Source organism: Eleginops maclovinus, chromosome 4 (genome assembly GCF_036324505.1).
Source record: "Eleginops maclovinus isolate JMC-PN-2008 ecotype Puerto Natales chromosome 4, JC_Emac_rtc_rv5, whole genome shotgun sequence".
Taxonomy (NCBI): Eukaryota; Metazoa; Chordata; class Actinopteri; order Perciformes; family Eleginopidae; genus Eleginops; species Eleginops maclovinus.
Window position 1 is genome coordinate 6841456 of NC_086352.1, and position 12968 is coordinate 6854423.

General features: G+C 42.1%; 1 protein-coding gene across 1 annotated transcript; it reads right to left on the reverse strand.

The window, feature by feature from the left end:
• Positions 1-167: 167 nt before the first annotated feature.
• Positions 168-11932, reverse strand: pdpr (pyruvate dehydrogenase phosphatase regulatory subunit). Its single transcript, XM_063881522.1, has 18 exons — positions 11813-11932; positions 10080-10353; positions 9775-9908; positions 9531-9612; positions 8860-9023; positions 8103-8224; positions 7755-7872; positions 7290-7439; positions 6014-6206; positions 5769-5893; positions 5495-5650; positions 5283-5416; positions 4259-4407; positions 4015-4127; positions 3611-3705; positions 3067-3156; positions 2776-2958; positions 168-2696 (listed from the first exon to the last, which is right to left on the reverse strand). The coding sequence occupies exons 2-18, from the start codon at positions 10340-10342 to the stop codon at positions 2289-2291; spliced, it is 2679 nt and encodes an 892-aa protein (XP_063737592.1). The 5' UTR covers positions 10343-10353; positions 11813-11932; the 3' UTR covers positions 168-2288.
• Positions 11933-12968: the final 1036 nt, after the last annotated feature.

The window sequence follows — 12968 nt, forward strand, 5'->3', positions numbered from 1 at the left end:
GTCTAAAGACATCTTAATTGACTGATTGAGAAGCGTCAGTCCCATTAACATGTACAGGATACTCTGGAAAGTATTTGAAATAATGCACACTTACTGGGAGAACAGGAACAAACACAAAGATGATCCAAACGGCGGATTTGAATTTTGAAAAGAGAATTTAAACACACTCGCTGTACAAAAATACATTGCTTTATTTCAACCTTGCGATGAAGTCCTTTACACAAACATCAGGCAACGTTAGACTCCGAAAAAACATCACACACTCAACACATCAGGGAACAACAACGGGGCCAAGGTGCTTCAAGACGACCACACAAACATAAATAACAGAGCGGATCAAATCACTGTAAGTACATTTCCACAAGCATGACTTATTTTGATTCATCTTGAGGATTTATTGGAGACCCTGGGAAGCTTTAAAACACTACAAGAGGAGTTCATGGGGCTACTTATAAGAGTGTAGTGGAAGTGGAGAGTATAAAGTAAAGAGCTCAAAGGATAAGTCTGGTTTTTGATACGCAAAAAAAAGCAATTTTCAGCCTCAAATATGTAGATTTTCATATTTAATTTAATATCTTTGGCTGATTTAGCAGTTTAAGACATCACCTTGAGATTACAGAAACATTTTTCCCTATTTGCTCACATTAAAGCCCAAATAATAATCAAATCATCCAGAAAGTAATTGTAGTTGCAGCCCTAGTAAAGGATACAAAGTAGGCCACATCACTCACAGGTTTCACAATAACGACTTCATTTTGCACATCAGCATCGACCTTAATCTACATTTATATGAACCTACAGACGCTTAACGACTACAGGAGAAGATTCTCATCCCTCTTTTATGTTTTAACATCCCCTTTAAATCCCTGGTGACGCGTTAAAGTGAACACAGTGTTGATGCCTGCACAAAGGCACTGATTGAGTGTGAAGCAAACTGCAGAATATACAGGAGGGTCAGTCATGCTGCATCTGACACAGCACGAGCATTTAGACTGCATTACATTTATCCAAAACACGGGGAGTTGATTTGTTGCAGCAGCATGTAAACAAGGCGAGATGAAAATCTACCGAAAATGAAATATCTAAAAGAGTCGAAATATAAAATATACAGAACTAACAAAAACTAATTACAAATACTAAATTATTCGGTGTATTTCTATGTTGATTTAATATGGATATTAACCTATTTAATACACGGTATAAAATATACAGAATGACATTTTCTGCAGAATACACAAAATGAAACATACAAAATACGTTACAACAATAAAAGAGTTATTCTGTATATTTGAAATGAGACTATATTTAGATATATAGATAAGTATACTACAGTTGATATGTTTATAGTCATAACATTGTTTCTCTGTATATTTTATATAGTAAATACTTTCCATATCTTTCTGCTGTCGATATGTTTTATTATATGATTTAAATCATGTGCAAAGCCTTGGTTACATGCTGGTGGAATGAATCAATCCCCAGTTTGGGATTAATAAAGTGAATCTAATTTAATCTGAGAAATTGGTGCCAGTGAATATTGCACTTCTGCAGCGGTGGGGGTTGGATAGGAGGCGAGGAGTGATTTTGCACACGGCCCGCTGCGAGGAGAGGAGGAGATATGTAGCAGGAGGAGTGGAGGAGGCGCCGGTCGATTTTCCAACCCAGCTGAGATTTAACCACGAAGTGTAATCACGTCTACGATACAGAAACGATTCAGCTTTCACAACTTTTAGCTCTGTATCAGCTCCAAAAAACTGATACGCTGATTTTACTGACGTCTCTTTCCCGATGTAGGTCGATGGGGAAAAGGCTTTTTGGGCCCACTGACGTCATGGTCCGACACATAAGTTGCAGTACCGCCGTTTGGCCAGTGAACATTTGCATCAAAGTCCAAAGTGCACTTCCTGTGAGCCAGTTGCAACCAAACCCTGAGCGGGACAGTAAAGGAGACAGAAATATTACATAAACTGAAACACAAACTGTAAAAAAGGTTGAGACTGAGCTGTCAATCACAAAGTAGCACAGCCCTAAAGCGCATGATTCTGTCCTGAAGACGACTTGAAACTATCATTTTAGACATTAGACTAATAGGGGAAGTGCTGATTCAGATAACAAATCATGGGTGAAGTCGGGTCATTTTCTAAAAGACTTCTGATCAAACTACAACGTGTTTTAGCGACCCGCAGAGTCGTGGTCAATAGAGAGAGAATGCCTGGGGGGTTGAATCTAAACTGGGTTGGAAAGACGACAGAGGAGTGTTGGATGTCGGGGTGAGGGGTTTCTCCACCTCACTTCCCCTGCAGGTTGCTGAGCTCCATGTCCTCCTTGCGGCGTTTCTGCTGGGAGAAGAGCGAGCTGAAGGGGTAGAGTTTGGCTTTGGCCGGGTAGCGCTGCCCGGCGATGTCCACCTCGTAGTCCCCGCGGTTGATGAAGTCCGGCGTGATGGGGGTGGGCAACCCCTCCGGACCCGGGGGCGGCGACACGAAGCCCAGGCAGACGTGGCGCTCCAGGGTGTAGCTGTAGGCGCTGCTGGTGGTGGTGCCGGCCAGCTGCCCGTTACGGTAGACAGGCTCGCCCCACCAGGGCCACAGGTCCAGCTCCGTGTCGTGGTCCTCCAGAACCAGCATGACGAAGCGCCGGAACACGCCGTCCTGCCGCTGCTGCAGCAACGCCTCGCGACCCATGAAGTCCGTCTCCTGATGGAGGCAGAAGTGGGGAATAAGAGGAAACCCAAAAGCATGAAGCGGTTTCTCACACCGCTGACCCGGGACTCACCGTGTCGAACTTGACCCTGAACTCTCGTCCGCACTCCAGCGGCGTGGTGAAGGCGTCCAGGTCCTGACCCCAGAAGGCGAAGAACTTCTCGATGCGGAGGCTGCGCAGGGCGTAGTACCCGGCGTTACGGATCCCGTACTTCTGACCCACGGATATTACCTCGTTGTAGACGTGCAGAGCGTACTGTGCACAGCGGGGACACACACACACACACACACATCATTCAACTTTAACCACCAGCAGAGAGAGTGTGTGTGTGTAAGTGTATGTGTGTGTGTGAGATGGACGCACTTCGATGGGGATGTAGAGCATGAAGCCTGGCTCTCCTGTGTGGGTCATACTCATCACTCTGATCCCGTTAGCATAGCCGACGCTCATCTCCTGCACACACACACAAACACACACACACACACAAGAATCAGAAAGCAGCTTTATAAGAAGGTAGGGGAACACATACAAGTAGTGAACTAAATACTGTTCCTATCGATGTGTGATTAATAACAACAACTAACCATCGCTTTTGCTGCATTTACACACAAACACAAACAATGAGAGGGACACAACATTTTAAATTAACCACATTTCCTCTAGAGGTCCTCCCCTTTTTCATATTGATGAATAGCAATAAATAACTAGGAAACTAAACACGTGAGAATGTACTGATAGCAGTAGCTGTGATGTTACTCTCTGGGCTTTTATTTTGAAATTAAAGTCATTGAGTCTGTGTCTGAAGGGCTAAAAAATATTTATTCATCCTGCACAAAATTAAAAAAGTGCACACGCTAGATAGCTTTGACAAAACTTCAGTATTTTGAAACTGGATGTTGTTTGGTACCTTGCAGAACATGGAGGGGAAATGGTCAGGAGTCATGGAAACATACGACAGCTCAGCCAGAACATCCATAGCACGAGGACCAATCAGGTTCAAAGCTGAGGGAATAATCAGAGTCATAAACCATTACAAAGACCTTCCATCAAAGTTCAGATCAGTCAGAGCTTTCACTGCACATGTTCCTGACTCATGGCTTGTACCTTTACTCCACGTCCATTTTTAAATCTCATCTACAACCCTTGTTTTTGTTGTGAATTGCTTGAGTTGTAGATATTCAGAAATTTCCAGAAATCAAGTCTGTGTGTGTGTGTGTGTGTGTGTGTGTGTGTGTGTGTGTGTGTGTGTGTGTGTGTGTGTGTGTGTGTGTGTGTGTGTGTGTGTGTGTGTGTGTGTGTGTGTGTTCTCACCGGTGTACTTCCAGCTGACGTCCTCCAGGTGGAGGTGTGGGTCGTTGGGCATGTGCTTCTTTATCCAGGACCAACAGTGGACCTGCTGGTCTGTGGGAGACACGATGAAGAAGCTGGGGGGGGGGACGGAGGACGGAATGGGAGTTTATTTTAAAACTGGAAACCTTTATTTAATCAAAGGTCAGCAAGTGAGAGTGAATCTCTCTCCCAGATAAGATGTAACATTGGTCACGGTGTCCCTCACCTGTTCTTGCTGACGCGCACCACGCTGCAGTCATTCTCGTAGCCCCCCCGCTCGTTCAGCATGCCGGTGTGGACGATGTGTCCCACGGGGACGTCCAGGTCGTTGGCGCACAGGTGCTGCAGCAGATCCAGAGCTTGGTCGTTGGTGGACTGAGACGTCAGGACAGAAATGAAAGGTCATCTTCAATCACAGTAATGATTACAGGTTAAGCTTATCGAAGGAACAGATGTCATATCCATTTTCATGGAAGATCTGACAATGCTGTACAAAACTGTACACTTTATTTGATCATCTAGGACAGCGGTTCCCAAACTTTTTTTGCGGCGCACCCCCTTCTACGTCCCAACCGGGTTGACACACCCCCCAAAAAAATGCAAAAAAACAAACGCAACAAAGCTTTGTTTTTTTCATCATATAAATAACTTTGTCATGAGACGTTCCACTTCACAGTGTCCCTGATTTCAGCCAGTTAATCATATTTGAAAGAATGAATGAAACGAGTTGGCGCGCATATATCCTCGGCTACAGCGGCTGTCTTCTTTTACCTTTCTATCAAAAACTAATAATTATAGTTTGTGATTTAAAATAAAAGGAAATGTTTATTGTTCCTGTTTGTTTATTGTAGCCTATGGAAAAATCCCACTTCAAAAACAACACTGTAATATTTTGCGCACCCCCTGGTGGGAAGCTCCACACTTTGGGAATCCCTGATCTAGGACTTAATGAAATTGGATTTAGAATTGACTAAAAGTAGAGCAGCAAATATCAATTTAACATTAGTTAATTAATGGAAAGAAAATCGGAAACTATTTTGAACATTAACGGTATTTTTTAATGCAAAGATGCCAGAAAGCGTTTCTATGTTTGAACTCATATTAAAGTGAGTATCTTTGGGTTCTGTCGTGACGAAAGAACACTTTTTTATAATTTCCTTACTTTTTGTAGACCAACCAGAACATATTAAATGGGTATAAAAACGATCTTAAGATGCAGCCCTCATAATGAGTGTTCCATGGAAACTTACACTCAGCTCAAACTTGGTGAAGGAGGACATGTCGATGACGCAGACGGCCTCTTTGCAGCATTTCACTTCTGATCCGACGATGTCGAACCAGTCGGGCTTGTAGAAGGTTTTACTCTGGTCCAGAGCCAGCAGATCTGCACACATGATCAGGTTTTCTTTAATGAATCACTGCAGATTTCAGGATGGAGAGTATGGAGGGAGCTAACCTGTACCTTTCCCATGAGGAACAAAGTATTTGGGCCGTTCAAATCCGTGCTTCTCCATCCAGCGAGCTCCCTGTGTGTCCAGGCGGTCGTACAGAGGGCTGGTCCTCAGCTGCCGGCCCGTCTGGAAGTCCCAGCGAGGAACCTTAAGCTCGTACAGCAGGGCTACAGACACACACACACTTATATTAACGCATGTTGTAATGGTTTCCTTCTCCCCCTCAGTTGGAGAGTTTGTGGGTGTTCACTGGACCTAAAACGACACTAAGAGTTCAGTACTCACGCATGACCTCCATCACTCGGTGTCTGAGGAAGGTGCGGCTGCTCTGCAGGTTTCCGAAGCGTTTGATGTCCAGCGGCCAGACGTTGGCGGTGGGGTAACCGTACGTCATCCACTCCGCCAGGTACCTGGAGACCCAAACGCACCGTTACTGCTTCATGGTAATGCATTTGAAACATGATGATTACAAAGCTGATTGGCATGGTGTGTCCTCACATGCGTAGCAGATGTACGTATTCTCCACTTACTTTCCAGCTCCTCCAGCGAAGGCCAGGCCGGAGGAGTTCATCCCGGCCAGCACGTAGTACCCCGAGATCCCCGGCGTCTCCCCCATCAGGCAGCGCATGTCGGGGGTGAAGGACTCGGGGCAGTTGACCAGCTGATGGATCTCAGCCGCCTCCAGACTCGGCATCCGCCTCAGCAAGGCACTGAGCATCGGCTCTGCAGGGAGAAGAGAGTACATGCTTTTTGAATAACCTCACTTTAAAGAGACTACCCTTTGTATGAGGAATGTTACAGAAAATATCCTAAATGTGTAATTTAGATGTTTTTCTTGATGTCAAACGTCTTAGAAAACACATTTAAATAAAGGACAAAAACAAATTCACAAGTAAATTTTGGGGAATACACATTTTGTTTGAATATGCAAATCAGGCTCTCGCTTAAGAATGTCCGAATTCGGAGGGAAATGTGAGAATTGGATCAAGCCAAGTTTAAAATTCAAGATTAATGTTTGCTTTTCCAGAGGATGTTTTGGAAATGTCTTTCTAAAAGAACTGCCTTCTTTGTCCATGTTGTGGTATAAACATGAGAGCCGACCCAGAGGTTTGAGTGCTTATTAATAACCGTAGCGCGCTCAGTGAGGACTCTGACTCTCAGCTGGTGATATACTGCTTCCTTTACGACACAACGTCAAGCTGCAGGAGGAATCTCAGATTACTGAGCCAAGGCCAAAAGACAGGTGTGTGTGCGTGTGTGCGTTTACTTACGTAAGATGTATTTTGAACTGACATTGCTAACATTATTAACAGCATTTCTTAAAGTCTTCCGAGGCCCTTGAACGGACCAAGACAAGCTGTTCTTCAATCAATAAAGGACGATGTAATAACAAAATATTAACACTATAAATAAAGAAGTAATCTGTTACTTTTTGGGATGCAACTGCACACTTTAGATGAAGTCATTTGATGCCCTACCACTATGCAAAACCACTGACTGCTAACTAGGTCCTCCTATCTTCATATATACACATTTGTATTCTATTTTGCTGATATTTTACTTAACGTTGTTATGATTATATAACTGTTTGTATATTTGATCTATTTTCTTAGAATTGTTTTATTATTTTTTCATATTAATATTTTTATACAAACATATTTGTATAATATATTATTCATTTATAGTTGTAGCAGCAACATATTTAGATTATACGCAGAGTATTTCTTTATCTAAAATTAAATTCTGCTTATTTAAAACTGCTCCTTAAAGTCGTCTTCATTATTTCGTGTTATTGCGTCACCTTACCGAAGTGGTCCCAGTCTTCCTGCATGTTCTGGATCTCCAGCTGGTTGCGGCCCTCAGTGAAGATGGGTTTGGGGTTCTTCTCAAACCCCCCCGACAGAACGCCCCCCTGCCAGGGCCGCGCATAGATCCTGCCGTCCATATCCATCAACACTGGAGACCAGACACAGGGCTTTTAATCTCATGACCCAAAACATCTAGATAAATGTACTTTACGAAATAGGATGTGTCATAAGAGGAAATAAATAGCACAACATCTCCACTTCCAATTCCACAAAAAAATCCCCCAATTTAAGCTTAAGCCTAGCACTTATAGCCCCTTGTTTCACTAAGGGTTGACTCTTTAGAGAAATCAAGGAGGATGGGAGACAATACTCTCAATATTTAGTGAGCAAAACAGTGATTGGAATTTAAAATCCCTTAGCAAAAGTGCCTGAAAAGTTCATTTCATTGTCTGAAGATTCAGACCTGGCGTGTCGAGGGGCAGAGGCTCCTGCAGAGGCTTGGTGAGGAGGTAGAAGTGTTCACAGCCATGGAGAGGAATCGACACCTTCACCTCACTCGCCTGACCCAGCTCGTACGCCCACTGCAGCAGAACACACAAGAAATATAGTTCTTTTTAGGTTATTCGACCAATAGACCAAAACAAATGATTAGATTTCTTGATAAAACTGAACCCCCTGAAGCCCTGGCAAGAAATATGTGGGATTGAGGCAGAAATAAAGGAATTTCCTTATGCCTTCAAATGTTTTCCCCCATTGACTACCTCATATCCCCTTGCACTCGGACTAATGCTCCAAAGTTTTTATTTTTCACCTGTCCAGCACAGTTGACAAAGTATTCACACTCGATGGACCCCCGATCAGTCTCCACTGCCGTCACCTGACCCTTCTCCACCAGAACCTGCTGCACTGTGGTCCGCTCCAGGATCTGGACCCCTGCGGAGCAAACACAAAGACATTAAGGAGAAAGGATGGAGGATGGAAGGCAAGGAAGGAACAGATGCTAATTAGGAGGATATCCGCAACTAAATCAACCAGAATATTGTATTTGTACCTGGGGGAAATGAGGTTTTATCTACAATTGCTTTATTTTATAATGAGATAAAGATAAATATAAATAATTATAAATGAATAATAAATAATACAAATAACTAATACAATAATAATAATAATTTAAATAATTAAAATAACTACAAATAATACAAACTAGATTAAATATAATACAAATATTTATATCATTTAAATAAATAACTACAAATAATACAAATTATACTAAATATAATACAAATATTTATATCATTTAAATAAATAACTACAAATAATACAAACTAGACTAAATATAATACAAATATTTATATAATCAAAACAACTTTAAGTAAAATGTCCAATTAAATATTTAAATATAGAATAAAAATACGTATATCGACATAAGAGGTTAAAATATGCAATAAAGAAGATACAAAATTGTTATAAACAATATTTGACACACATTAAGTAGGGTATAAAAGGCGGGATGTGATTGCGAAACATATGTTATTACAGTCCATAAACACTTGAGTCGATTCTCTCACCATGTGCAGCTGCAGCTACAGCCAGGGCGTGGTTGATGTCAGGCGGAGAAACCACAGAGTCTCCGGGCAGGTGCAGCGCCCCCACCAGGTCATGAATGTTAACATGAGGGTGGAGTTTAGCCACCTCTTTGGGCTTAATGACGTTACAGCTGATCCCCATGACCCTGAGAGTAGAGGGAGGAAGGAAACAAGAACACTTAATAAATGGCATTAAAAAGACTGACTGAAAGCTGGTCTTATTTCACCTTTCGATGTGAAGACAAAGACATTCAGCTCATCGTGTACATGTCCTTTTCTAACAGCAATACAAATCTCTAGTAGAAGAATAAAACGGAGTCTTGCAGGATTATACCACCGCAAGGCAAAAGTGTATTTCCTTAAAAGGCCAAGTCAGAGTCAAACCCTTAGTCAAAACCATAATTTGTAGCTGGAGTACGAATCCAGCCTGGGATCAATTACCGCCGGTCTCCCCCTCTCCACTCTGAGTCGCTCTAAACTCTCTGAGGAAACCTAGTTTGTGTCTAAAGTTTCAAACTGGTGCTTACTAAAATGTCCCTGTGCATTTCCACAGAGCTTGGGCAGTTTATTTAGTATGCAAAGCTGCCACACCCACAGGAAGTAGATACTGCCCAAAGCATCTTTTGTAAATATTGAAGTTGTAGGGAGCTTACTTCAGTCGGGATGCCAGGCGCTTCAGAGAGAGGAAGCGGTCCTGATTTTGGGCCAGACACAGAGAGCCTGTCTTCACATAACCTGAAACACATAACAAAAACCAAACCACATAGGTATCAAATTCCCCACTTAAATAATCTATTTAAAGAAAGAAAAGGAGTGCAAATGGACCTACGGGAAACTTTAGGGAAGTGTGATTCTAGCCTCATGCAAATTAAGTGAAAACATGTGAAAGGTTCTGACCTGTTTTGACTCCGGTCTCCTCCTCCAGGCCCCGGTAGAGACCATTGGAGTAGTTTGCCATCTGACACTCGATGGAAATAGGCTTGGCCACGCTGACAATGCCGGCGCACAGTCGTGTTGTTCCTGCACCAAGTCTGACAACAGGGTAACAGCATAGGCAATAGCATTAGAAGGGTAATACCCAATCAACAAAATAGTTTGCAGTTATTATTCTGTCCTCCGCTTAACGATGGTTCAACTAATGGTGAAGCTCAAGTGACACACCCATTCTTAAAGCCACCCCTTTTAAGTCCCAGTTATCTCACCTGCCCTGCTCCAGCAGCACTATATCAGTCCAGCCCAGTTTGGCGAGGTGGAAGGCTACAGATGATCCCACGATCCCCCCTCCACAGATCACCACCCGGGCCTGGCTGGGCAGTGGCAGCAGCGTGGAGTCCCCCCCGACAGCCATGCAGTGCGGGGAGGTCCAGAGGCCCCTGCCGGCCAGTCTGTACCCCGTCTGAGGGAGCAGCAGCCCGGGGCGCAGGACGGGGGACAGAGCCCTGGAGCTCCGCACACAGCTGCACATAGCTGTGCCTTCTGCAAAAACACACACAGACATACTTGTCAAGCATTCAATTGCTCAAGGCTACTATGAGTTAAATGGTCAACACAACATTCACAGTGTTGTTTCTACAAGGTTACATAAACATATTAGCTAGCTTTTGAAATTTACATTTTTACAGTAAAAGTAAGGAGCCAAAAACAGCAAAATATGAATTAAGAGGCATGCATAAAAAATAGAATTTACACATATAATAATTTACAAAAATACACATCCAGGTGGACAACAAAAAGCCAATAAGTGTAGCATGTATCGCACAACAGACGTGCTATAGTCTTTGTTGTTTTATGTGTGATGGGCAGAGGTGGAACAAGTACTCAGATTGTGTACTTGAGTAAAGTAGAAGTACACAGATCTTGTACTTGAGTAAAGTAGAAGTACTCAGATTTTGTACTTGAGTAAAGTAGAAGTACACAGATCTTGTACTTGAGTAAAGTAGAAGTACACAGATCTTGTACTTGAGTAAAGTAGAAGTACTCAGTCTGTACTTGAGTAAAAGTAGAAGTACTCAGGTCTTGTACTTGAGTAAAGTAGAAGTACTCAGGTCTTGTACTTGAGTAAAGTAGAAGTACCAGAGTGTAGGAATACTCTGTCACAGTAAAAGTATTCTAAATGTTCCTCCAGTGAAAGTAGAAAGTACTCTCCTCTAAATGTACTTAAAGTAGCGACAGTAAAAGTAGTCATTGTCTGATTGGTCCATTTCAGAATAATATCTCTGATATGTTTTATAATGATTGATCATTAAAGTGTTCTCAGAGCTGGTAAAGGTGCAGCTAGTTCTAAGTACATGTCAAAAAAGTACTAACCCTAAGTACACTTCTTGAGTAAATGAACTCAGTCTCTTTCCAGCACTGCGTCACTGTGTGTTTCTACAAGGTTACATGAACACATCAGTCAGTGCCATCTTATTTCTAGGGAAGTCTTTTGCAGACTAGCGTTACGAATATATGAAGTTGTTGTGGTCAGGATAGCTTAACTTACGCAGGCATTAAACACACCCTTTTAACCCGTTGCAACTAAAATGGGGCCTGTTAAACCAGCAAGGTTAACTTAACAGTCCTTCAGGTGTCACAATTATATGACAGCCTCATGTTAGCTCTAATATTTCCCTTTAGCAGCAAAGCTAGCTTTAGCTCACAGTATCTCTGTAAATGATCCGGAAACTGTATATTTAAGATAACGCGCATAAGCTGACCTTGTCATTCCTAAAGTTAGGTTAAACTTTCTATATGTTACTTGTTTTTTTAGCTCCTTTGGTCAGAGTTAGCGTTGGTAGTATCATATATGTATAAGAGTGGTACTGGTAAGTAGCATAGCTTATGCTAACGAGAAGCTAGCTGCTGTGATTATTTACCCAAAGGGCTAAACGTGAACCTTTGAAAAGACATGTTCCCACCCCGATTCCTTTCTTTTTAATAATGACATAACACTCACCGTATCAGACAAATCCAGGCGTGTTGATATCCTTCAAACAGAAGTCAATAGTGTACTGTATTTCACAGAAAGTCTTGTTATGGTACTGCAGTTAGTACCAATGTCAACAGCTACTTCCGGTGCGACCTTTCAAAATAAAACAAATTCTGCCCAGTGTTTTGTTGAGATCATATGTCAGTTCAAAAGTGTTTCTTTATTTACTGGCCTGGGATTTTTTCTAAGTGGTGACTATAAATTCAGCTCATGCATCTGGGTAAGCTAGAAATAACGTAGCCTCTTATGCTGTAGCTTAGAGTCGGTGACAGAGAGTAAAGTTCATTAACTATTGTTTTAATTGAGGTATAACCATTTTGTCCTCAATCTAAACTCTTAATACCTCTTTGCAACATTATGTAAACCCACATTAACTCAAGTTTTTGAGTCTTTTTCTTTTCATGCAGACTTCACACAGAAGATGTCCTCTTACTGTGATGAACGGTGCTAACTGTTGCAGTGCACCATCAATGATTTAACACTGTTCTGAAATGACACAATTGATCAGTGACTTTTCGAAAGCATGACTTTTGCTTTTAACAGAGTATTGCAGGTTGGTATACTGTTGCTTACTTTTACGTACTTGAGGTTGGAAAGGTTATTTATAGCAAAGCCTTTAGCAGATTGTTCAAAGCGTGAGGTGCGCCTCCTGAGGGGGGTATACTTGCTATTTCAGGGGAGGAACAGTAAATGAAAGATAACATATTACATTAGTGATGTTATTAGTAGTCAAAATCACAAAGAATAGCCTTAATGTGCATGATTGGCCTCAAAAAGTAATTTGGGGGAGTTTTAAAGTTGTTCCTTCTCTACCAGAGATAGAAATAATTAAAGGCCTAAATAGGACCGACCTTTTGATGTATTTAATGTATTAATAAAATGATGCCTGTTGAGATCAAATAACAAAACATGATTATATAGGCATCTAGCAATTGAACGAAACTAAGCGAGTAAACTAAGCGTGGGTGAGGGGGGCTCTCACAGGGCTTTAAAAACCTCTGACCTTTGGTAGGCAGTATGAAATGTGCAGCTGGGCACAGGAGGACCACTAAGAGGCGCCAGAAGCCCGCTGGAGCGCAGGTGGATTCCTTTGAAGTGTTAAATGTTAATTCTCTGAGCATCT

What these genes read in the sequence shown, in the direction of transcription:
- pdpr (XM_063881522.1), bottom strand. Translation starts at nt 10,342, where the DNA reads ATGTGCAGCTGTGTGCGGAGCTCCAGGGCTCTGTCCCCCGTCCTGCGC. An exon ending in TGTAGCTGCAGCTGCACATG is followed by an intron (nt 8,225 to 8,859) that starts GTGAGAGAATCG and finishes TTTGCTCCGCAG; the next exon opens with GGGTCCAGATCCTGGAGCGG. An exon ending in CGTCAGCTGGAAGTACACCG is followed by an intron (nt 3,706 to 4,014) that starts GTGAGAACACAC and finishes TTATTCCCTCAG; the next exon opens with CTTTGAACCTGATTGGTCCT.